The 26,726-nt window shown below is 32.8% G+C and overlaps 4 protein-coding genes across 4 annotated transcripts in view; 3 read left to right on the forward strand and 1 right to left on the reverse strand.

The window, feature by feature from the left end:
• LOC135129375 (uncharacterized) overlaps window positions 1-26,726 on the reverse strand; it is a 194,230-nt gene that overhangs the window by 101,187 nt on the left and 66,317 nt on the right. The window lies entirely within an intron of this gene.
• On the forward strand, window positions 10-9,497 carry LOC135129563 (fatty acyl-CoA reductase wat-like). The gene is made up of 8 exons (XM_064056750.1): window positions 10-204; window positions 5,158-5,426; window positions 5,478-5,717; window positions 5,775-5,923; window positions 5,973-6,082; window positions 6,134-6,379; window positions 6,429-6,609; window positions 6,656-9,497. The coding sequence occupies exons 2-8, from the start codon at window positions 5,235-5,237 to the stop codon at window positions 6,975-6,977; spliced, it is 1,440 nt and encodes a 479-aa protein (XP_063912820.1). The 5' UTR covers window positions 10-204; window positions 5,158-5,234; the 3' UTR covers window positions 6,978-9,497.
• Window positions 7,080-16,910, forward strand: LOC135129737 (fatty acyl-CoA reductase wat-like). Its single transcript, XM_064056982.1, has 10 exons — window positions 7,080-7,155; window positions 7,201-7,301; window positions 14,644-14,795; window positions 15,125-15,356; window positions 15,409-15,648; window positions 15,707-15,855; window positions 15,905-16,014; window positions 16,067-16,312; window positions 16,362-16,542; window positions 16,589-16,910. Exons 1-10 carry the CDS (start codon window positions 7,080-7,082, stop codon window positions 16,908-16,910), a joined length of 1,809 nt encoding a protein of 602 aa, XP_063913052.1.
• Window positions 22,166-24,053, forward strand: LOC135129464 (fatty acyl-CoA reductase wat-like). The gene is made up of 7 exons (XM_064056616.1): window positions 22,166-22,474; window positions 22,526-22,765; window positions 22,824-22,972; window positions 23,022-23,131; window positions 23,183-23,428; window positions 23,478-23,658; window positions 23,705-24,053. The coding sequence occupies exons 1-7, from the start codon at window positions 22,283-22,285 to the stop codon at window positions 24,024-24,026; spliced, it is 1,440 nt and encodes a 479-aa protein (XP_063912686.1). The 5' UTR covers window positions 22,166-22,282; the 3' UTR covers window positions 24,027-24,053.

Below are 26,726 nucleotides of genomic sequence, written 5' to 3' on the forward strand. Positions count from 1 at the left end.
GTAACAAAACTGTTAAATTAGTTGAAGAACGGGTCAGTAAAAGACGCGTCAGCTAGCAAAGTCGAGTTCAAGATCAGTCGAGTTTAAATGTTTCCAAACGTTCGTGTAAATTTGAATTTAAATTATTAGTGGTGTTTGTTTGGTATAAAGGGAAACGAATTGTTTAGTGGATGACGGCAGATGCGGTGATTGATTACGTTGAAGGTAGTGGTCAAATTTTATTCATAATTACTGTTTTGTTTAAGAATGTTTTTGGACATAAGTAGAATAAAAAACAATAAAACATAAAAGTTTTTCGTTTTGCAATTTCTCGATATTACAATTTTTAATTTTTCGATTTTTCAGTTTCTCAATTTTTCAAGTTCTTGATTTTTATTTGTCATTTTTCCGACGTTCTGATCTTCATTTTCTGGATTTTATATAACAATTTTTCGTTTTCTCATTTTCTTTATTTTTTCAATGACTCTTTCGATTTTATAATTTTTTGTTTATTCAGATCAAAAAATTGAAAAATGGAGAAATCGAAAAGTCGAAGATATAAAAAATCGAAAAATCGAAGATATAAAATTCGAAAAATTCTAGTATTGAAGAACTGAAAAATCGGGAAATCGAAAAGTCGAAAAACCAAAAAATTGATTAATCGAGATATTGAGAAATCGAAAAATAAAAAACTTTGCATCATCAAAATTTGAAACATCGTAAAACTAAAAAATCGAGAAATTGAAAAATCAAAAAATCTAAAATTTAGAAACGTTAAATACTGACAAAAATCAAAAACTTTAAAAATCGTAAAACTGAAACACTGGAAAATTGAGAAATTGGAAAATGAAAAAATCGAGAAATCGAAAAGTCAAAAAACAAAAAAATTGATTAATCAAGAAATTGAGAAATCGAAAAATTGAAAATCGAGAAACTGAAAAATTAAAAACCGAAATATTGAAGAATCGATGAACTGAAAAAACGAAAAATCGAAAAGTTGAAAAGCCAAAAAATCAATTAATCGAGCAATTTAAAAATGAAAAAATCGTTTTTTCATTTTCTTTATTTTTTTCAATGACCCTTCCGATTTTATAATTTTTCGTTTATTCAATTTTGCAATTTTTGGATTTCCAATTGTCCGATTTTTTGATTTCTTTAATTTTAAAAAGTTCGATTTTTCAATTTTTCCATTTTTTTCCTTAAAACTTGATAAATCGAAAAAAGCGAGATATAAATAAGATTGAAATATTGAAGAATTGAATATTAAAATCCCAAAAATGAAATATCGAACTGAAACATCGAAAAATTGAAAAATTGAAAAACGGAGAAATCAAAGTCGAAAAATCGAAGATTTAAAAAATCGAAAAATTGAACACCTGATTAATTGAAAAATTGGGGAATCGAAAAATTGAAAATTTAGTAACATCGAAGTTTTAAAAATTTAGAAATTGAAACATGAAAAATCGGAAAACGGAGAAATAGAAAAGTGAAAAATCGAGAAATTGGAAAGTCGAAAAACCAAAAAATCGATTAATCGAGAAATTGATGAATGAAAAAATTGAAAAATTGAAAAAACTAAACACTAAAATATCAAAAAATTGAAAATCGAGACTCCGATATAACTCAAAATCGAAAAATTGGGGAATCGAAAAGTTCAAAAACCAAAATATCAATTAATCGAGAAATTGACAAATCAAGAAATCTAAAATTTAGAAACGTCAAAAACTGAAAAATCGAAAACTGAAACATTGGAAAATTGATAAATCGAAAAATGAAAAAATCGAGAAGTCGAAAATTTGAAGAATCGAGAAATTGACAAATCGAACAATTGAGAAATCGAAAAGCCGAAAAATTTGAATTTTTTTTTTCAAAAATCCACAGAATTTTCCATTTTTAAATGTACGTGACGTAATTTTAGAAATCGTAATAAAACATACTCCATTTTCAATTTTCCCTTTATTCAGTTTTTCGATTTGCAATTTTTCGATTTTATAATTGTTTATTTTTCGATTTTTCAGTTTCTGAATTTTTATTTTTCATTTTCCCGATTTTATATCACAATTTTTCGTTTTTTGATTTTCTTTATTTTTTTCAATGACTCTTTCGATTTTATAATTTTTCGTTTATTCAATTTTGCAATTTTTGGATTCTCAATTATCCGATTTTTTGATTTCTTTAATTTTAAAAACTTCGAATTTTCAATTTTTCCATTTTTTTCCTTAAAACTTGAAAAATCGAAAAAAGCGAGAGATAGATAAAATTGAAAAATTGAAGAATTGAATATTAAGAAATCCCAAAAATGGAATATGGAACTGAAACATCGAAAAATTGAAAAATGGAAAACGGAGAAATCGAAGTCGAAAAATCGAAGATTTAAAAAATCGAAAGATTGAACAACTGATTAATCGAAAAATTGGGGAATCGAAAAATTGAAAATTTAGTAACATCGAAGTTTTAAAAATTTAGAAATTGAAACATGAAAAATCGGAAAACGGAGAAATAGAAAAGTGAAAAATCGAGAAATTGGAAAGTCGAAAAACCAAAAAATCGATTAATCGAGAAATTGATGAATGGAAAAATTGAAAAATTGAAAAAACTAATCACTAAAATATCAAAAAATTGATAATCGAGACTCCGAAATAACTGAAAATCGAAAAATTGGGGAATCGAAAAGTTCAAAAACCAAAATATCAATTAATCGACAAATTGACAAATCAAGAAATCTAAAATTTAGAAACGTCAAAAACTGAAAAATCGAAAACTGAAACATTGGAAAATTGAGAAATCGAAAAATGAAAAAATCGAGAAGTCGATAATTTGAAGAATCGAGAAATTGACAAATCGAACAATTGAGAAATCGAAAAGCCGAAAAATTTGTAATTTTTTTTCAAAAATCCACAGAATTTTCCATTTTTAAATGGACGTGACGTAATTTTAGAAATCGTAATAAAACATACTCCATTTTCAATTTTCCATTTATTCAGTTTTTAGATTTGCAATTTTTAGATTTTATAATTGTTTATTTTTCGATTTTTCAGTTTCTGAATTTTTATTTTTCATTTTCCCGATTTTATATCACAATTTTTCGTTTTTTCATTTTCTTTATTTTTTTCAATGACTCTTTCGATTTTATAATTTTTCGTTTATTCAATTTTGCAATTTTTGGATTTCCAATTATCCGGTTTTTTGATTTCTTTAATTTTAAAAAGTTCGATTTTTCAATTTTTCCATTTTTTTCCTTAAAACTTGATAAATCGAAAAAAGCGAGATATAGATAAGATTGAAATATTGAAGAATTGAATATTAAAATCCCAAAAATGAAATAACGAACTGAAACATCGAAAAATTGAAAAATGGAAAACGGAGAAATCGAAGTCGAAAAATCGAAGATTTAAAAAATCGAAAAATTGAACACCTGATTAATCGAAAAATTGGGGAATCGAAAAATTGAAAATTTAGTGACATCGAAGTTTTAAAAATTTAGAAATTGAAACATGAAAAATCGGAAAACGGAGAAATAGAAAAGTGAAAAATCGAGAAATTGGAAAGTCGAAAACCCAAAAAATCGATTAATCGAGAAATTGATGAATGAAAAAACTAAACACTAAAATATCAAGAAATTGAAAATCGAGACTCCGAAATAAGTGAAAATCGAAATATTGGGGAATCGAAAAGTTCAAAAACCAAAATATCAATTAATCGAGAAATTGACAAATCAAGAAATCTAGAATTTAGAAACGTCAAAAACTGAAAAATCGAAAACTGAAACATTGGAAAATTGAGAAATCGAAAAATGAAAAAATCGAGAAGTCGAAAATTTGAAGAATCGAGAAATTGACAAATCGAAAAATTGAGAAATCGAAAAGCCGAAAAATTGGAACTTTTTTTTCACAAATCCACAGAATTTTCCATTTTTAAATGTACGTGACGTAATTTTAGAAATCGTAATAAAACATACTCCATTTTCAATTTTCCATTTATTCAGTTTTTCGATTTGCAATTTTTCGATTTTATAATTGTTTATTTTTCGATTTTTCAGTTTCTGAATTTTTATTTTTCATTTTCCCGATTTTATTTCACAATTTTTCGTTTTTTCATTTTCTTTATTATTTCAATGACTCTTTCGATTTTATAATTTTTCGTTTATTCAATTTTGCAATTTTTGATTTCCAATTATCCGATTTTTTGATTTCTTTAATTTTAAAAAGTTCGATTTTTCAATGTTTCCATTTTTTTCCTTAAAACTTGATAAATCGAAAAAAGCGAGATTTAGATAAAATTGAAAAATTGAAGAATTGAATATTAAGAAATCCCAAAAATGACATATCGAACCGAAACATCGAAAAATTGAAAAATGAAAAACGGAGAAACCGAAGTCGAAAAATCGAAGATTTAAAAAATCGAAAAATTGAACAACTGATTAATCGAAAAATTGGGGAATCGAAAAATTGAAAATTTAGTGACAACGAAGTTTTAAAAATTTAGAAATTGAAACATAAAAAATCGGAAAACGGAGAAATAAAAAAGTGAAAAAATCGAGAAATTGGAAAGTCGAAAAACCAAAAAATCGATTAATCGAGAAATTGATGAATGGAAAAATTGAAAAAACTAAACACTAAAATATCAAAAAATTGAAAATCGAGACTCCGAAATAACTGAAAATCGAAAAAAAATTGACAAATCAAGAAATCTAAAATTTAGAAACGTCAAAAACTGAAAAATCGAAAACTGAAACATTGGAAAATTGAGAAATCGAAAAATGAAAAAATCGAGAAGTCGAAAATTTGAAGAATCGAGAAATTGACAAATCGAAAAGCCGAAAAATTGGAAATTTTTTTTTCAAAAATCCACAGAATTTTCCATTTTTAAATGTACGTGACGTAATTTTAGAAATCGTAATAAAACATACTCCATTTTCAATTTATTCAGTTTTCCGATTTGCAATTTTTGGATGCTACAATTTTTTATTTTTCGATGTTTCAGTTTCTTAATATTTAATTTTTCGATTTTTTGATTTTTCGTTACTTCAATTTTTCTGACTTTCATTTTCTCGATTTTGTTTCACAATTTAATATAAGTACAACACAAGTAACTAAAAAATGTAATTTAAACTTCAGATATTACATAGACACAATGATAGAATTATCATCACATTAATAAAATATAATTTTTCCGTAGAAGTAGATCAGCTTTCACTCTGTGCTCCAAAAACACTGAACAGTTAGGAAGCCAGCGACCGTGTTCTACTTTAAACCATGACTCCGAGCCAAATACAGGAATTCTACAAAAACCAGACGGTCTTCATAACCGGAAGCACCGGCTTATTAGGAAAACTTGTTCTCCGGAAATTGTTAACGACATGTGAACCAAAAAAAATCTACCTCCTTATAAGACAGCACAAAGAAAAATCGCCGGAAGAAAGACTTGAGATGCTCCTAGAGAGCGCTGTAATACTAAAATAGTTTGTAATTTTCTTTAAATAGAAAAAATGTTTGTAGGACTTGAGACGGGATCAATCGGAATTCAAAGGGAAAATTTTTGTTATCAAAGGAGACTGCGGTTTACCTGGACTGGGAATATCACAGTTTGATAGAGAGACTCTAATAAATGATACGACCTGCATTATTCACATTGCAGCCACTATAAAATTTAACGAGCATTTACGATTGGCTGCGTATGTTAACGTTCGCGCTGTGCAGGATCTCCTTAATTTGGCTAAACAAGTTCGTGACTTAAAGGTATGCCCGGAACGTTACACAAGCAATTTCCATTAATTTCTTTTTTTGTTAAATTAGGCTATGGTGCACGTTTCTACAGCTTACTCAAACTGTAACCAAAAAGATTTAATAAAAGAACAATTCTATGAGCCTGGGATGACAGCCACCAAGCTCTTGAAAATTCTGGGGTGCCTGGATGATGAAACAGTAACAAACATCACTCCAGAGTAAGTAGAAATTCCACACATATTTCAAAGTTTGACTCAATTTTTGCAGAGTTCTAGGTTCTTGGCCCAACAGCTACACATTCACTAAAGCTGTAGCCGAAAACGTCGTCAAAACCGAAGCTCAAAACATGCCAATTTGTATCGTCAGACCGGCGATTCGTAAGTTAAAAATCACTTTAGTTTTTCAAGTTACAGGAGAATTGTTTTCAGTGATGGGCGCCTTCCAAGAACCTGAACCAGGTTGGCTGGATGCAATTCAAGGTATCACTGCCTTTCTTATGGGGACGTATCTAGGTTTGATACATTGCCACCTAGCCGATGTTAAACCTATATACCTGATACCATCTGATTACACAGCAAATATTATTTTGGCGGCTGCGTGCTACGCAACAGAGAAAACTTCCCCTCCTCCGATCTACAACTACACAGGTTTTGAGAAAAATCTGTTAACGAAAAGTAAGTGTCATTTATTAGTCAGCTTCACAAAACTTGTGACAATCCAAAGGTAAACTCTACGAGTATGGGAAACTATCAACAAAACTCTACCCCAGTGTACACGCTGTTAATGCATGCCTCTTGATTTTTACCAAAAACAAGTACTATCTTAAGTTCCTCCAGTTCTGGCTTCATCTCGTACCAGCGTATATCGTGGATCTGATTTGCTTGTCTCTTGGAAAAAACCGAAGGTGAGCGTTTTTGTGTAGAAACTTTTTCACACCTAAACATTTTCAGATTCGTCAAAATGTACCAAAAAGTACACAGAATGTGTGACGCACTAGGGTACTTTAATGTGAATTTTTGGAAATATGAAACGACTAATTGCGAAACGTTGTGGAAAGCCCTGGAGGAAAAAGATCGCGAGTTGTTTCCGTTCAACATGGAGAACTTGGAGTGGTGGGATTTTTTCGGAAAATGTGTAATATATGCAAGGATTAATTTCTTGAAAGATCCGATGCACACTTTACCTCAAGCCAAACGAAAGCAAAAATTCATTGCATTCTTTTATTATTGTATTGCTTTTGTACTGGTGTGTGTCCTGTGGCGCTTATTTTGAATTGTACAAACTGTTTTTTTTTTATTATTTATTTATTTATGCAAATTTTATTAAATTATACGTTTGTTCTTGCCACTTGTGTATTATAATAACTATATAATAATGTTAAGTTCGAACGAATTTATACGACTGCTCACAATTCCGACGCAACTGGAGGGATCGCGAACGCCGCTTCTAGGTTTTTCTGAACTCCGCAATCGAGACTTCCAGTAACCGGCTACAGACTTGCCTTTAAGACAACGCCTGCCGGTCGCGTCACCGGTGAGGAATCACCCATCATCGCCGCACATACTAGAAAACCCATACCCGTCGTACCGGGTCGGCGTATGGGTTTCTTTCGTAACACTGCCCCCCCCCCTAGTTCTGATGGTCCCTGTGTACTTAACAGTTTAGATATTTTTTATATTATTAAGACCCACCACTGACCCGGAAATGACCGGCATTCAGGCAAGACTTCTATCATTACGGGTACTAAGACCAAGTAATGATATGCATTGATTAAATTAACAGAACAACTTTCGAGATTCTAGAATTACAGCATACAAATTAGTCTGCTATTATTCTCTAATCTCACCCCATCCCCAAAAGTCTAGCGTAACTACCGACCATTTATCCGCGCACCACTTGGAAAGTGACCTACACTACTCTGACCTACTGGTGCTAATCTAATCTGACTGACATGATCAGACTGTTCAAGAAACTTACGAACAATATGACATGTTCCTAACAAAACAGCTTTTTGAATTTTGATAATTATTGAATCATTCAAATGCAAAGATTTTAAATTCTCAACTAAGCTATTTAGAACTACACCTACATTAGAGATAACTAGGGGTAGAATTGAATTTTTTTTAAGATTCAACATGGATTTCATTTCTATCGATAATTGTAGATATTTTGAAATCTTGGTGTGGTATGTTTGAATAATGTTGTTTGTGTTAGGAACAGCAATGTCAATGAGAATGGCTTCGTTCGTGTGTTTTTTGATAAGTATGATGTCTGGTCTGTTAGCTGTAATGTTTACGTCTGTAAGTATTGTGCGATCTCAGTATAATTTGTATTTGTTATTTTCAAGGAACGGAGATGGAATGTAAGTCTAATAGGGTGTCGTATCTTCGATTAAGTTCATAAGTGTTGCTAATTCTTTGTGGATGATTTTGGCGACGTTGTCGTGTCTAGCTTTGTAGTCAGTTTGTGCTAGGATGCTACAGGAAGAGATTATGTGCTGGATCGTTTCAGGTTTTGCTTTGCAGAGGCGACAGCAGTCGTTTCTTATGTTCGGATCTTTGATGATGTATTTTCTGTAATTCTTGGTATTGATTACTTGGTCTTGAATAGCAAACACAAATCCTTCTGTTTCGGCATACAAACTTGATTTTTTTAACCAAATCAATGACATTTTCTTATTGACATGAGTTTCTTCTAAGTCTTTGTAGAATTTTCCATGTAGTTGTTTTTGTTTTAGCCCACTTATTATTTTGTCTATTGTGTGGGAGGTGTGGATTTCTTCGGTGTTCGACAGATGTAAGGGTGTGTAGTTCAAATCTGCTCTTGTGATGGTGCGAAACATTTCATTTCTTTCCGCTCGTTTCAGGAAATACTTCTTCAAATCTGAGATTTGTCTCTGATATAAGTTTTCTAGGTTCTGGAAACCCCTTCCTCCATTCTGTCTTGGTAATGAGAATCTTTCAATCGACGATTTTGGATGATGCCTTCTATACTGTGTGAAGATTTTCCTTGTTGCGATGTTTAAATTTTCAAGATCAGTTTTGGACCATTTAATGACTCCAAAAGAATATGTTAGCAGTGGAACGCAGAATGTATTCACTGCTTTCATTAATTTTTTTCCATTTAACTGTGTCTTCAATATTAATTTTAATCTCGCTAGGTATTGATCTTTCAACTGTGTTTTCGTTTTGGTATGATTGATGTGGGAGGATTGACAGAAACCCAGATATTTGTATGTATCATTTCGTTCTCGGGCTTCGATTATTTCGTTATTCTGGGTTATATGTGGTACTTGATGTTGGACGCCTTTGCTGATTGCTTGGGTCTTACATTTCTCAATACCAAAAGACATACCAATATCACCGGAAAATTGTTCAGTCAGATTTAATAGGTTTGTTAACTGATTTTGTGTACTTGCATATATTTTTATGTCATCCATATATAGCAAGTGACTTATTCTGTTTTCTCTTTGTTAGTTAATTCTTATATTGAACCCATAATTGCAGCTGTTCAGGATATCGGAGAGGGGATTTATTGCTAAGCAGAACCATAACGGGCTAAGAGAATCGCCTTGAAAAATTCCTCTTCGGATCATTATTGGGTCTGGCTGAATTGTTTGTTCATTTAAGGTTATTTGGAGGGTGGTCTTCCAAAATTCAATGGAAAATTTGAGAAAAGTGCAGATTTTAGTATCAATTTTGTATAATTCCAGAATTTTGCATAGCCAGGAATGAGGGACAGAATCGTAAGCTTTCTTATAATCAATGAAAGCAGTATATATGTTTCGGTTTTCTTTTCTAGCTTGTTCACAGATGATGGAATCTATGATTAATTGCTCTTTGCAACCAAAGGATCCTTTAATACATCCTTTCTGTTCTTCATTAATGATGTCAGAGTTAAAACAGTGTTGATAGATTTTTTGTGTAATGCATGAGGTTAATATTTTATAGATTGTCGGTAAACATGTGATAGGTCTGTATTTTGATGGATTTTTTGTGTCGTTATCTTTAGGTTTTAGGTATGTTACACCATGACATTAGAATGTTGGAAAGGAGGATGGGTCAAGAAGGAACTGATTTAAGTGATGTAGGAAATGAATATGTACACAATTTAATTTTTTTATCCAAAAATCATGGATTTTGTCAGGTCCTGGTGATTTCCAGTTGTGTGTCTTATTGATGGTATTTATTAATTCGGCAAGTGTTATCTGATGATCATTCATTGGTGTAACTGTGAATAGTTTATGGGATATATGAGGAATCCATTTGGCAGATTGGTTAAATTCAAATTCTTGAGACCAAAGTCAAAGTGTTGTTACATCCTGTGAACTTGGAAGTTCACCGGATAATTGATTTTTAATTGAATTAGTTAAATGTTGATAGAATAGTTTTTCGTTGTTTAAAAATTTAGTGTTATGAATTTTTCTGAGATCTGATTGTATCTTTTAAGTCGTTTGCTATATAAGGAAAGTTTTTGTAATAGAGTATCTTTAATTTGGGATAGTGTTGTGTTGTACTCATCGTAGTCAGTTTGATGAAAATTATTGTTGGTTAGTATCGAATGCATACATGTCATGATATGTGGTGTTTTAACTCCTCTAAGGTACTGTGTTATTTGACCTAGTTGTTTTCTAATGTTATTAATTTTATAATTTAACCGTGTTTCCCAATGAGGGGTGGAAGGTATACGATTGGTGTTTGTATTTATTATGTTATCTTTACATGTGTTAATTATATTAATTATTCTTTATTTCATTGAAATGTCATAATTGAAAATTATTATAAACATAATAATAATAATGTCTTTTGTTTTTTAACATTGTAACTTGATTAATATATGTATCAGTCTTGAATAATTTCTGGATTGAACTCTATCGCCCACTTGAAAATGTTTCTCGAAACTCGATTTGTTTTTCTTTTTTGTTGATTCAGTTGGTCTCATTAAATCTAACTTGGTTCGTACATTTCTTCCTAAAAAGAATTCAGAAGGTGTCTGTCCAGAAGATAACGGGGTTCATTCATCATGCATTTAAATTTTGTTGTTAATGTTTGACAGTATCTTTCTACTTGACCATTTGTGGCTGGATATCCTGGTGCAATCATCCGTTGTTTAATACCATTCCGTTCACAAAATGCTCTAAATTCATTTGATTTGAAGATGGTTGCATTGTCACTAACTAATATTTCTGGTAATCCATTCCGGCTAAAGATTTTTCGTAAATGATACATGGTGCTTGCTGATGTAGGAGAATTTTTAACCATAATTACTTCTGGCCATTTGGATTTGGCATCGACAAGAATTAGAAAATGATGGTTGGAAAATGGAACTGCATAATCCATGTGTACACGTTGTCAATTCTTTTCAACAAGCTTGACAACTTTTAACCATATTTTCGATGTCAGAATCGATGCCTTTCCACTAGCAATAGTTTCTTTCTAGATATTTCATTTTAACCATTTCTAGGTGTGTTGAATGAAGTTCTTGTAGAATAATGTGTTGTAATGTTTTTGGAATTACCACACGATGTCCTGTAAATATTCTAGATCTCTTCTGGTCCCATTTAGAATTTTTTTCTTCATTTTACATAATTCTGGATCTGTTCTTGATTATTTTTCAATTTCATGAGCCGTGACTGTTTCTGTACTAATCTGATCAATTAAAATCGTATTTAACACGAATTCATCATCAGTTTTTTCTTCTTCTTTTGGTGATAATTTCAATGGACTTCTGGAGAAATAATCAACATTTACATGTTCACTGGATTTTCGACATTCGATGGAATAATTGAAACCGGATAAAAATTGTGCATATCTTAACATTCTGGTTGCAGATAAAGCTGGAAGTTGTTTTTGAGGATTTAAATTTTTATCCACAATTAGAATAAATTTCCTTCCATAAATAGAATGAAAAAATCTTTTGAAACTCCAATAAATGGCTGTCGCCTCTTTATCTAATTGACTGTAACTACGTTCAGCTTTTGTCAACGACCTGGACGCAAAAGCAACTGGTCTTTCAGATCCGTCTGGAAAACGTTGTGATAAAACACCTGAAAGTCAATATCTGGCGTCTGTGGCAAGTGTTCTGTCTAAATCAGGTGTAAAAGACATGAGAACTCGTTCACTGACATTCGACAAAAAAGTCACCACTCCCACTATACAGAAGAACAAATAACTAACCCCGCCCACCCACCCGCCTCTATTTCGGTATATAAGTTTATCTGCTCTGAATGAAAAGTGGATCTTATGCAGAAATAAAATTAGGATAAGACTGACTTTAGCAAGTCACATATCTCTAAAAAACAAAGAGGGCGGGTGGGTGGGGCTAGTACTTGCAACGATAAGACTGAACAATATTAAGAGTAGTAACTGGAATGAAATGGGTGAAGGTGGTGCTTGGCTATAAAAAATTTTAGAAAAAAGTTAAACTTAGTAAATAATAGTACAACAAAAAAGTTACGATTAGAAATTTTGAGATTTTGAAAAAGTTGATCAAAAATGTAGGGTCTTTGTGCTCTCGGATCACGATTTTCTATTCTTTCTCTTTTTGTTCTTTTTTCACTCTTTTCTTGTCCACTTTTCTCGAGCCCGTTGTGCTTTTCCCCCGTTATTCCTCTTTTCCCATTTTTCTGATTCGTCTCTTTTTTTCTAATTTTTCGTTCTTTTCTTTCATTCTCTCTCTTTGCCAATACTTCTTTTTACTTCTCTCTTCCCCTTATTTACTCTCTTTCTATCCCTTCTCTCTATACCTCGCTGTGTGCCGTTGTCTCAATTTTTTCTTTCTATATTTTCTGGCTTTCTTTCCCACTTTTGCTCCTCTTTCCTTCTTCCCCGGCTTCCTCTCTTTTCATCCCCTATTTTCGTCTTTTCTCGTCTGTTCTCTTTTCACTCTTTTCTTATCCACTTCTCTCGTGTCAGTTCTGCTTTTCCCTGTTACCTACTGCTGTTTTCCCCTTTTTTTAATTCCTTCGCTCTCTTTGCCAATACTTCTTGCGTTTCCTCCTATTAGTCCTTCCTGCCTCATTCTTATTTGCTCTTTCTGTTCCTTCTTTTGTAGCTTTCATCTCTCGCTCTTCTTCTCGTCTCTTTCCCTATCTTCCTCCCATCTTTTCTCGCTTTTAAGGTTTTTTTCCCTTCTCTTTGTTTCTCCTCCTGTTACTCGTCTCTTCTCCCTACTTTAACCCTTTCTTTTTGCGCCTTCATATAAGTCGTTACGCTTGCATATGTGGCGTTCTCTCAATTTGTCTCCCCACTATTTCCCCTCTTCCCTCACTCTTTCCTTCCTCATTTGTCCCTCTATACTCCCCCAGCTTTCTCTTTTCTTCACCTCCCTCTTTTGTCTCTTCTTTTCCGTTTTTTTTTTCTCTTTTGTTTTCTTATTCACTGTTCTTTTTCACTTCCTGCCCAATCTCTGTGTTTACTCCCGTTACTTCCGTTTTCCGTCCTCTTTCTTTCCGCTTTCTTCCATTCTCCTTTTCACCCTCTTTGCCAGTTCTTCGTTATTTTCTTGTTACTCCTCACTTCCCCCTTCTTATTTTTTCTTTCTATTCCCATTTCCTGGTTTTTTCGTTCTCTTTGTTTCTCCTCCTTCTACTCTTCTCTTGTCCCTACTTACTGTTCCTTTCTACCCCTTTCATTCTATACCTCTCACCATTCTCTATGTACAGTTTTGTCAATGTCTCTCCCATAGCCCCACCTCTCTATATTTTCTGGCTAGCTCTTTCACATTCTTTGCTCTCTTTTCTATTTACATTATCTCAGCTTTCTCTCTTTCTATCGTCTTTTCCGCGTTTGTTCGTTATTTTTCCTTTAGTTTTCTTTTTTCACTGTTTTTCTCCATCTTTCTTTCTCTCTATTTGCCAATTCCTCCTGTTACTCCTCTCTTCGCCCTATTATTTTCTCTTTCTGCCTTGTTTTCTCTAAATTTTATCTCTCTTTCTCCTTCTGTTGCCATCTTTTCCGCTTTCACTGGTTCTTTTCCCTTCTTTTTGTTTCTTCTCTTATTACTTCTTTCTTTGTGCTACTTACTCTATCTTTTTGTCCCTTGCTCTCCCTATCTATTCTTCTCTATGTGCCCTTCAACTTGCCTTCTATGCCGCACCCCCACTTTCTCTTTTCCCTGTTCTCTCTTAGAATTCATTACTTTCCCACTTTACAGAAGAACATATAACTAACCCTGCCCACCCACCCGTCTCCATTGCGGTGATTAGTTTTATCTGCTCTGAATGAAACGTGGATCTTATACAGACATAAAATTAGTCGCTAGAATGAGAAAAAGGAGAGTGGGCGGGGCTAGTCCTTGTTAAGATACGACTGATTTTGGCAAATCACATACCTTCAAGAAAACAGAGGGTGGGTGGGTGGGGCTAGTACTTGCAACGATTAGACTGAACAATATTAAGAGTAGTAACTGGAATAAAATGGGTGAGGGTGGGCGGGGCTGTTGCTTGCCTATAAGAGTCTCTAGTGAAAAAATAAACTTAGCCCCGCCCACCCACCCGTTCCCTCATTTTTTTTTTCTTCTGAAGTAAAAAATAAATCTTATAACAAATAACACAACAAAAAAGTCACTATACAGAAAAACATATAACTAGGACTTGAGCATAGTGCGTTCTTCAATCTTTTCTCTCAGTCGAATTAAACTGAGACTTCAAATCCGTCAGCCGGTGAGAGGAGCAGCAATGTCAGCAAACCCGTTGACAAACCTTCTGTAGTAAGTGCACAATCCCAGGAAACTACAGACTTCGTGTTTATCTCTTGATCTTGAACTTCGTTCCCGTAGTCTTGATCCCGCTTACCGAAATAGTATGTACCAGAAATTCTACTTCTTTTTGAAAGAGGAGGCATTTCTTCGGAATCAACTTCAAGTTTAACTCCTTCATTTAACTAAACTTAACTTGTTCCGAAGGTGGCCTCTATTTAAATTCATATTTCCCTTCTAGATTTTTCGCAATCGAGGTCTTTCTGGAATACGCATCGCGACTTCCTCTTTCAGGCTTTTCTTTAGTGAACGCCGCCCGGTCGCCGTCACCGACGATGAGTCACTTATCATCGCCGCACATACTAACACCCATAGGCGTCGTACCGGGGACACGTATGGGTTTCTTTCATAACAGTGTAAAAGCCGAAAAATTTTGTAGATTTTCTAACGACAAAGTTAGCTAAAAACCACAACAAAAATATTACAATATATCGTTTGTTACACTTAGTAACTTTCAATTATTATTATTATTCTTGCCACGGCTATTACAGTCACCACCTCTGATTACGGGTAATATATGCTGCTTTAAGCACCGTTTTATCTAAGAACTCTAGACATACGTCATATAAATAACAATTTTTGTAGATAACAACTAACTTAATAAGATGATAATGTATGCAGCCACAATGGACAATCGTGTTTTTGTACGCATTTGTGTTTAGTGTTAAGTTTAACTCAAGAAAAGAAAATAAACCGACAAAAATGACTCTGAGCCAAGTACAGGAATTCTACAAAAATCAAACCGTCTTTATAACCGGGAGTACTGGCTTGTTGGGAAAACTCGTTCTTCGGAAATTGTTAACCACATGTGATCCGAAGAAAATCTATCTTCTTATTAGACAACACAAAGGAAAATCGGTGGCGGAAAGACTTGAGACACTCCTAGACAGCGCTGTAACACTCAAATAGTTTGCAATTTTCTTTAAATAGAAAAAAATGTTTGTAGGACTTGAGACGGGATGAATCGGAATTCAAAGGGAAAATTTTTGCTATCAAAGGAGACTGCGGTTTACCTGGACTGGGAATATCACAGGATGATAGAGAGACTCTAGTGAATGAAACGACTTGTATTATTCACATTGCAGCTACTATAAAATTTAACGAGCATTTAAGATTGGCTGGATATGTTAATGTTCGTGCTGTGCAGGATCTCCTCAATTTGGCTAAAGAAGTTCCAGACTTAAAGGTACGGCCGGAACGTTACACAAAGTAATTTCCATTAATTTCCTTTTTTGTTACATTAGGCTATGGTGCACGTTTCTACAGCTTACTCAAACTGTAACCAAAAAGATTTAATAAAAGAACAATTCTATGAGCCTGGAATGACCGCCACAGAGCTCTGGAAAATGCTGGAGTCAGTGGATGATGAAACAGTAACAAACATCACTCCAGAGTAAGTAGAAATTCCACACGTGTTTCAAAGTTTGACTCAATTTTTGCAGAGTTCTAGGTTCTTGGCCCAACAGCTACACATTCACCAAAGCTGTGGCCGAAAATGTTATCAAAACCGAAGCTCAAGATATGCCAATTTGTATCGTCAGGCCGGGGATTCGTAAGTAAAAAAATCACTGTACTTTTTCAAGTTACAGGAGAATTGTTTTCAGTGATGGGCGCCTTCCAAGAACCTGAACCAGGTTGGCTGGATGCAATTGAAGGTATCAGTGCTTTTCTTATAGGGACGTATCTAGGTTTGATACATTGCCACCTAGCCGACACTAAACCTATATACCTGATACCGTCTGATTACACAGCAAATATTATTTTGGCGGCTGGGTGCCACGCAACAGAGAAAAGTTCCCCTCCACCGATCTACAACTACACAGGTTCTGAGAAAAATCTGTTAACGAAAAGTAAGTGTCATTTATTAGTCAGCTTCACAAAACTTGTGACAATCCAAAGGTAAACTCTACGAGTATGGGAAACTATCAACAAAAGTCTACCCCAGTGTACACGCCGTCAATGCATGCCTCTTGATTTTTACCAAAAACAAGTACTATCTTAAGTTCCTCCAGTTCTGGCTTCATCTCGTACCAGCGTATATAGTGGATCTGCTTTGCTTGTGTCTTCGAAAAAAACGAAGGTGAGCGTTTTTGTGTACAAACTTTTTCACACTTAAACATTTTCAGATTCGTCAAAATGTACCAAAAAGTACACAGAATGTGCGACGAATTAGCGTACTTTAATGTGAATTTTTGGAAATATGAAACAACTAATTGCGAAACGTTGTGGAAAGCCTTGGAGGAAAAAGATCGAGAATTATTTCCGTTCAACATGGAGAACTTAGATTGGTGGAGTTTTTTCGAAAAGTGTGCAATATATGCAAGGATTAATTTGTTGAAAGATCCGATGCACACTTTACCCCAAGCCAAACGAAAACGAAAATTCATTATATTCTTATATTATTGCCTTACTTTTGCACTTGTGTATGTCGTGTGGTGGATGATTTGAATTGTTATAGTAATTTGTTTTGGTGATTCTGATTCATTAAATTTTTAAGTAACCACTTGATTATTTATTTCAACTATTCTTCTGTAAAATCGCAGACTTTCGAGTCTTAAAACTATGGATTCTCAACTTAAAAAAAGAGAAAATAAATTATTATTTTAGTGCATGTAATTACAAAACACCTTGTATAATTAAAAATAGTACTAATTTTACATCTCTATGAATTTGCGAACGGGTTGCAGAAATCGCGAAATTTTCCTTTATGTTGGCATGGACGACGGTAATTTTGCAAAACCACCCTTATTGGCATTGGAGTCTTCAACCGCCAAAGACAAGCGCCAAATTTAAATAGTCAATGCCAATAAAAAAAACTTGTTTCACTACACCTCGTCGCCTGAGAACTTGTTTGATCTACAGACCAGAGGGCGCTCAGGCCAATGTCGACTCTAAGCGTTCAGAAGCGATTTGATTGGTTTAGACTATAATTTCTGAGGGAAATAGTTGTTTGGTCGGTTTTTATAACGACTAAGTGAATATTTTTGGTACATATTTATGATTTTACATATTTTGTTTAACTAAGAATTAATTCTTTGTGTTTTGTACTAGTAAAACGTCTTAAACTAAGAATATAAATCGAAAAATCTGATAATAGAAAAATCGAAACCTTAAAAAATCGTAAAACCGAAACATTGAAAAATCGAAATATCGAAGAACTGAAAATCGAAAAATGAAACATCCGAAAAAATGTAAAATTCAAAAATCTAAAATTTCAAAACCGAGAAATCGAAACTCTAACTCCCAAATTTAAAAAAATCGGATAACTGAAAAATCGAAACATGTTGCGGATTTTTAAATTTTTGATTTTTCAGGTTTTTGATGTTCCAATTTTTCGTTTTTACACTTTTTTAATGTTTTGATTTTTTGACGATCCGGTTTTTCCACTTTTAAAATTTTTCAAATTATTGGATTTTTAGATTTCTCGATTTTTCAAGTTTTCGATTTCTCAACTTTTCAATACATATTTTAATTTTGACAACTTTTGTATTTCTGGATTTTTCAATTTTTCAGTTTATCACGTTTCTAAATCTTCATTTTTTCGATTTCCTAATTTCTCAATTAATCGATTTTTTTACTATCCCATTTCTCAATTTTTTTACTTTTCAGTGGTTCGATTTTTCAGTTTTTCAATTAAATATTTCGAATTTTCGTGTTATCGTTTTTCCATTTTTCAATTTTTCAAATTTTCAATTAATCGACTTGCAGTTTTCGACTTTTCGATTTCTCAATTTGCCGATAAAATTTAAAAATCGAAAAATTGAAAAATCGAAAAAGTAAAAAAATCGACACATCGAAAAATCCAGGAGCCAAAAATCGAAAAGTCGAAGAATCGAAATATTGAAAAATTCCAAAACTAAAATATCGAAAAACTGAAAAATCGAAACATCGAAAAACCGAGAAATCGAAAAATCAAAAGATCAAGAAATCGTGGAGTCGAAAAGTCGAGAAATTGAGAAACCGAAATAGGCCAAAATCGAAAATTCGAAAAGTTAAAAATTGAACAATTTACAATTGACGAATTGACAATCAAAATATCGAAAAATCCAAATCTCGATAAATCGAGAAATCACAAAACTTAAAAATTCGAAAAATTGAAAAATTGAAAGATTGAAAGATCAAAAGAACGAGAAATCGAAAAGTGATGAAGTCGAAAAATCGAAAATTAGAGAAATCGACAAACAAAAAGTAAAAAGTTGAAAAATTGGAAAAGCAGAAAAATCAAAAAACGAAAAAATGGTAAACTGAAAAAACTGAGAAACCGAAATAGGCCAAAATAACAAATTGAAAAACTGATAAATCGAAAACCTGAAAATCAAATCTCGATAAATCGGGAATGAAAAATTAACAAATCGAAAAATTGAAAAACAGAACATCTAAAACCAGGAAGTCGAAAAATCGAAAGATTAAGAAATATTGAAAAATTAAAAAATCAAAAGATTGAAAAATCTAAAACTTAAAAATCCAAAAATTGAAAAATCGAAAAATTAAAAAGGTAGACACATAAAAAAATCCGGAAGTCAAAAATACAAAAGCCGAAGAACTGAAATATTGAAAAATCCTAAGACTGAAATATCTAAAAACTGAAAAATCGAAAAATCAAAAAAGTGAAGTGGAAAAATAGAAAACTTAAAAAATCGAAAAATTGAAAAATCAAAAACCTGAAAAATCAAAAAATTAAAGAACTAAAGAACAGGAAAATCGAAACACTCGAGGATCAAGAAATGGGAAAATCAAAACATAGATTGATTAAAAAATCAAAAAATTGAGTTTATGAAAGACAAATTTGAAAAATTAAAAAATCGAAAATTTGACAAAATGACAATTGAAAAACAGAAAATCTAAAACCGGGAAGTCGAAAAATTGAAAAATTCAAATATCGAAGAACTGAAATGACAAATCCAGGAGTCAAAAATCGAATCGATTTTTTGAGTTTCCCATTTCTCAATTTTTTGAATTTTCAGTGTTTCGATTTTTCAGTTTTTCAATTCAAGTTTTCGAATTTCCGCGTTTTCGTTTTTTCTATTATTCGACTTGCAATTTTCGACTTTTCGATTTCTCAATTTGCCGATAAAATTTAAAAATCGAAAAATTGAAAAATCGAAAAAGTAAAAAAATCGACACATCGAAAAATCCAGGAGTCAAAAATCGAAAAGTTGAAGAATCGAAATATTGAAAAATTCCAAAACTGAAATATCGAAAAACTGAAAAATGAAAGAAAAACTAAAAACATTGAAAAACCGAAAAATTTAAAACGACAATTGAAAACAAAAAATCTAAAACCGGGAAGTCGAAAAATCGAAAGATTAAGTAATCGAAAAATTGAAAAATCGAAAAAGTAAAAAAATCGACACATCGAAAACTCCAGAAGCCAAAAATCAAAAAGTCGAAGAATCGAAATATTGAAAAATCCCAAAACTGAAATATCGAAAAACTGAAAAATGGAAAACCTGAAAAATCTGAAAACTGAAATATCCAAAAAGTGAAGTCGAAAAACTAAAAAATGAAAAATCAAAAACCTGAAAAATCGAAAAATTGAAGAACAGGAATATCGAAACCCTCGAAAGTCAATAAATTGGAAAATCAAAACATCGATTAATTGAAAAATCGAAAAATTGACAGTTTATAAATTTAATGTCAAATTTGAAAATTTGAAAAATCGAAAATTTTAAAAACGGTAGTTGAAAAACAGAAAATCTAAAACAGCGAAGTCGAAAAATCGATAGATCAAGAAATAAAAACATTTGAAAAATTCGAAAACTTGAAAAACTGAAATATCGAAGAACTGAAATGAAAAATCGAGAAATGGAAAAAACGACAATCGGAAAGCAGAAAATCTAAAAGCGGGAAGTCGAAAAATCGAAACATTTGAAAAATTGAAATATGGAAGAGCCGAAATGAAAAATCGAGAAATCGAAAAATCTAAAATTTTAAATATTGAAAAATTAAACACCAAAAAATTGAGTAATCTAAAATTTAAAAATCGTAAAAGTAAAAAGTCGACAAATCGAAAAATCCAGAAGTCAAAAATGGAAAAGTTGAAGAACAGGAATATTGAAAAATCCCAAAACTGAAATATTGAAAAACCGAAAAATGAAAGAAAAACTGACGATTCGAAAAACTGAAAAATCCCAAAATTAAAAAATTGAAAAATTAAGAAATTAAAAATGAAGTTGAAAAATCGAAACCTAAAAAAATAGAAATTTGAAAAACCAAAAAACCTGAAAAATCAGTCAATTGAAAAATCGACAAACAAAGAGTTTATAAAAGTCAAAAATTTAAAAATCTAAATATTTAAAAATCGTAAAATTGAAAACTGAAAACCGAGAAATTGTAAAATCCAAAAATTGAATAATAAATAACAGTAAACTGAAAAGTCCCCAATCTAAAATTTCGAAAAACTGAAAATTCGAAAGTTGACACAGCAAGAAATTATGGTCGAAACCGGTTGGGATGTGTATCAGATCACGATTCATGACTTATAAATCAAATCGTTTCCGAACGCTTAGAGTCGACATTCGCCTGAGTGTGCTCTGGTCTGTAGATCAAACAAGTTCTCAGACGACGAACTGTAATTCGTGTGACCTGAATTAAAGTAAGCAGCTTGTAATATTGTGGTAAATCTAGTGTCAATTTGTCGAAAGTAAAACGCGTCGTTAAAAATATTATGACACTTTTTCTATTGTAGTTAATTTTATTCCTAGTTGGAAACAAACACTGTTGCCAACATAAATTAATTTAAACCATGACGCTTCTCTACGTTCTCTGATTAAACGTTCAAAGCCCTTTTCTCAACATAAAAATTTGGGGCACCCTTGAACGACCGTCCAGCTCGTGGACACACTTGATGACGTCACACCGAAAACTGGCCACCGCAAATTAAGCCGAAACTTCACACGAAGAAAGAAAAACGCACTTTTCGGACGTTTTTCGCAAAGAAAAACACGGAGATTTTCACTTTACCTGTTTCGGCTTACCGCAACGCCGCCTCCTGTGACTGCTCGAGCACGACCCGGGATTGTCAAAATCGCGGAATTTTCTTGCGGAAAACTCGTTCACGACCATCACTTTTCATTTTCCCGCAGTCGCGACGCGTTTTCCGGTCGAATTTTCCGGAAATTGCGACATTTCGCGGACTAGTTGACAGTTTCGTTTTTCGCGGAACGCACAGGGTTGCCAACTGGAGAGGCGTTAGTGCACGTGGCAAGATGGCGGCAATTTTAAATAGTGTGGGGTTTTCGAATAAAAGTGACGGAAAAGGGTGACGGAAAGTAGAATAAAGGACATTTTCGTTACATTATTATTCCTATTACGGCTATTAAAGTTGTTTGGTTGCTTTAAATACTGCTGACAGACGGCTAATTTAAAATTAAAATTTAGTAGCGAAATGTAATATACAGAGTGTTTTTGTGAGATGTGTGAAAAAGAAAGGCCAATTAGACTTGGGAAGCACATGTCACTTCAAATACAAAAAAATATTCTTTTTAAAAAAGACCTTTCAAAAACACCATCTACAGCAAAAGTGAACAAAAAATGTGGAGTCTACAAGTGCATTATCTAAAACCTTGAAATACTCTGTACAAACAGTATGAAAATGCAAAAGAATGATTTCAAAAAACGATTAACATTTATTTTCAGATAACAACTATACACTACGATGATAATTCATGCAAATACAATATATGCACCTTATTTTTATGCATTTTGCATGACTGTATTACCTTTGAAGTTTGTTCGTTCCTAAAGTTACTACAGTAAAATATAGTTTTCACTCTGCGCCAAGAGAATACTGAAAAAAATTCCACTCTGAACAGACAAACATGACTCTGAGCCAAATACAAAAATTCTACAAAAACCAGACCGTTTTTATAACCGGAAGTACTGGCTTATTGGGAAAACTTGTTCTTCGGAAATTGTTAGTTACATGTGATCCGAAGAAAATATATCTTCTTGTAAGACAACACAAAGGAAAATCGGTGGAGGAAAGACTTGAGACACTCCTAGAAAGCGCTGTAACACTGAACTAGTTTGTAATTTTCTTTAAATATAAAAAATGTTTGCAGGACTTGAGACGGGATAAATGGGAATTCAAAGGGAAAATTTTTGCTATCAAAGGAGAGTGCGGTTTACCGGGACTGGGTATATCACAGGATGATAGAGATACTCTAGTAAATGAAACGACTTGTATTATTCACATTGCTGCTACTATAAAATTTAACGAGCATTTACGAATGGCTGCATATATTAATGTTCGTGCTGTGCAGGATCTCCTCAATTTGGCTAAAGAAGTTCCAGACTTAAAGGTATGGCCGGAACGTTACACAAAGTAATTTCCATTAATTTCCTTTTTTGTTACATTAGGCTATGGTGCACGTTTCCACAGCTTACTCAAACTGTAACCAAAAAGATTTAATAAAAGAACAATTCTATGAGCCTGGGATGACAGCCACCAAGCTCTTGAAAATTCTGGAGTCAATGGATGATGAAACAGTAACAAACATCACTCCAGAGTAGGTAGAAATTCCACACGTATTTCAAAGTTTGACTCAATTTTTGCAGACTTCTAGGTTCTTGGCCCAACAGCTACACATTCACTAAAGCTGTGGCCGAAAACGTAGTCAAAACCGAAGCTCAAAACATGCCAATTTGTATAGTCAGACCGGCTATTCGTAAGTAAAAAAATCACTTAGTTTTTCAAGTTACAGGAGAATTGTTTTCAGTGATAGGCGCCGTCCAAGAACCTGAACCAGGTTGGCTGGATGCAATTCAAGGTATCAGTGCTTTTCTTATAGGGACGTATCTAGGTTTGATACATTGCCACCTAGCCGATACTAAACCTATACACCTGATACCATCTGATTACACAGCAAATATTATTTTGGCAGCTGCGTGCTACGCGACAGAGAAAAGTTCCCCTCCACCGATCTACAACTACACAGGTTCTGAGAAAAATCTGTTAGCGAAAAGTAAGTGTCATTTATTAGTTAGGTTCACAAAACTTGTGACAATCCAAAGGTAAAATCTACGAGTATGGAAAAGTAACAGCAAAACTCTACCCCAGTGTACACGCCGTTAATGCATGCTTCTTGATTTTTACCAAAAACAAGTACTATCTTAAGTTCCTCCAGTTCTGGCTTCATCTCGTACCAGCGTATATAGTGGATCTGCTTTGCTTGTGTCTTCGAAAAAAACGAAGGTGAGCGTTTTTGTGTACAAACTTTTTCACACTTAAACATTTTCAGATTCGTCAAAATGTACCAAAAAGTACACAGAATGTGCGACGAATTAGCGTACTTTAATATGAATTTTTGGAAATATGAAACAACTAATTGCGAATTGTTGTGGAAAGCCTTGACGGAAAAAGACCGCGAGTTGTTTCCGTTCAACATGGATAACCTGGAGTGGAAGAGTTTTTTTGAAATTTTCACAATATACGTAAGGATTAATTTGTTGAAAGATCCGATGCACACTTTACCCCAAGCCAAACGAAAACGAAAATTCATTATATTCTTATATTATTGCCTTACTTTTGCACTTGTGTGTGTCGTGTGGTATTTGATTTGAATTGTTATAGTAATTTGTTTTGGTGATTCTGATTCATTAAAGTTTTAAGTAACCACTTGATTATTTATTTGAACTATTTTTGTGTAAAATCGCAGATTTTCGAGTATTAAATCTATAGATTTTCAACTTAAAAAAAGAGAAAATAAATTATTACTTTAGTGCATGTAATTACAAAACACCTTGTATAATTAAAAATAGTACTAATTTTACATCTCTCTGAATTTGCGAACGGGTCGCAGAAATCGCGAAATTTTCCTTTATGTTCCCATGGGCGACGTTAACCACAGCAACAATTTCTAGGCCACCGTGTATAATCAAGCGACAATTAAACCATAGATTAATTTAGATGCGACATACAGGCTCATTTTGCAAAACCACCGTTATTGACATTGGAGTCCTCAACTGCCAAAGACAAGCGCCAAATTTAAATAGTCGATGCCAATAAAAAAACTTGTTTCACTACACCTCGTCGCCTGAGAACTTGTTTGATCTACAGACCAGAGTGCGCTCAGGCCGACGTCGACTCTAAGCGTTTAGAAGCGATTTGATTGGTTTGGACTGAATATTTTTGGTACATATTTAGATGAGTTTACATATGTTGTTTAACTAAGAATTAATTCTTTATTTGTGTTTTATACTAGTAAAACGTCTTAAAGTAAGAATATTGTTGAAATCGTAATAACCCAATGGATTTTTTTCGGGAAAATGTTTTGGAAACACTGTGTTCTATTTTGTATGAATTCTTAAAAGTTTTTAGTGACAATTTTTGCATGATATTAACAGTGAGAAAAAAAATTAAAAATTAAAATAATCAAAAAACCGAAACATTGAAAAATCGAAATATCGAAGAACTGAAAACCGAAAAATGAAACATCAGAAAATCGAAAAAATGTAAACTTCAAAAATCTAAAATTTAAAAACCGAGTAACGAAAAACCGAGAAATCGAAAATCCCAAATTTAAAAAATCCGATAACTGAAAAATCGAAACATCGAAAAACTGGAAAATCGAAAAACCGAAAAATCGAAAAATCAAAAGATCAAGAAATCGTGGAGTCGAAAAGTCGAACAATTGAGAAACCGAAATAGGCCAAAATCGAAAAATCGAAAAGTTAAAAATTGAACAATTTATGAATTGAGAAATCGACAATCAAAATATCGAAAAATCCAAATCACAATAAATCGAGAAATCAAAAAACTTCAAAATTCGAAAAATTGAAAAATTGAGAGATTGAAAGATCAAAAGAACGAGAAATCGAAAAGTAATGAAGTCAAAAATAGAGAAATCGACAAACAAAAAGTTAAGAGTTGAAAAATTGGAAAAGCGGAAGTCAGAAAACGAAAAAATGGAAAACTGGAAAAATTGAGATATCGAAATAGGGCAATAAAAAATTGAAAAACTGATAAATCGAAAACCTGAACAATCAAATCACGATAAATCGGGAATGCAAAATTAACAAATCGAAAAATTGAAAAAGAGAACATCTAAAACCAGGAAGTCGAACAATCGAAAGATTAAGAAATATTGAAAAATTAAAATATCAAAAGATTGCAAAATCTAAAATTTAAAAATCCAAAACTTGAATAACCGAAAAAGTAAAAAGGTAGACACATCAAAAAATCCAGTCAAAAATAGAAAAGCCGAAGAACTGAAATATTGAAAAATCCTAAAACTAAAATATCTAAAAACTGAAAAATCGAAAAATCAAAAAATTAAAGAACTGAACAACAGGAAAATCGAAACACCCGAAGGTCAAGAAATGGGAAAATCAAAACATCGATTGATTGAAAAATCAAAAAATTGGTCTAAAGAGTTTAGACAGTACTTCCCTCGCTGTCGGAAACTTGACGACTGCATGCCTATTATGTTTTTTTTTCTCATTACATTTTTGTAGTGGGAATTTAAAAAAAAATTGTGATGACGTCATCAACATTTTTGCAAGGACACGTATATCAGTTGGGATAGATGTAGTGTAATACTAAGAATAAAATTATTGTGTTCCCAAATTTTCGGGAAAATGAATTGGGTCGTTTTGAATATTGATTTCTTATAATCAATAAAATAACGAAACAATTTACTCACATATACGGCGCCGGTGTGTAATATCTAGAGAGCGGATTTCTGTCGGGCTAGGCAAGGCCAAACTCGGTACGGCTCGCACGGGATGCGAATTCATTGCCGTTGCGGACTGCACTTCGTTTATTTGAGATTAGAATAATGTTGTTTCGTTGCACTCTGCTGTTAATTCCCGTTCTCATTTACTTAGCCGTTTGATTAATAAATCGTTAATTATATTTATGGAATCCAGCACGTCCCCCACTATAATCGTGACGTAGCCCGACAGAAATCCGCTGTCTAGTAATATGAGGGGCAACTGAAAATCGTTTATGTATAAACATTCTTAATTTAAGATGACAAGCGTAACAGCATACGTGAGAGTCAAACAGAGAAACTGTAAACAAAACGACCATCGGTTTTATTGCTTCGACTTCCGCTTATTATATAAAACATTGCGTTTTATTTTAATTCTTGACGGTGAAATTCACAATTGGTTGATTATAAACATGTCTATTTCGCATTCGCGGAACCAAGTGACCGCATAAAACAAATGCAGGTCTGTAATGTTAAAGTCGATGTAAATAAGCGTGCTACCCTTATGTTTCAACCGAGTTTTTCCTTTAACAAATTTTGTGTCTACCAA

This window comes from Zophobas morio, unplaced genomic scaffold (genome assembly GCF_036711695.1).
Source record: "Zophobas morio isolate AGI-343-1 ecotype UQ-CSIRO unplaced genomic scaffold, CSIRO_AGI_Zmor_V1 ptg000016l, whole genome shotgun sequence".
NCBI lineage: Eukaryota > Metazoa > Arthropoda > Insecta > Coleoptera > Tenebrionidae > Zophobas > Zophobas morio.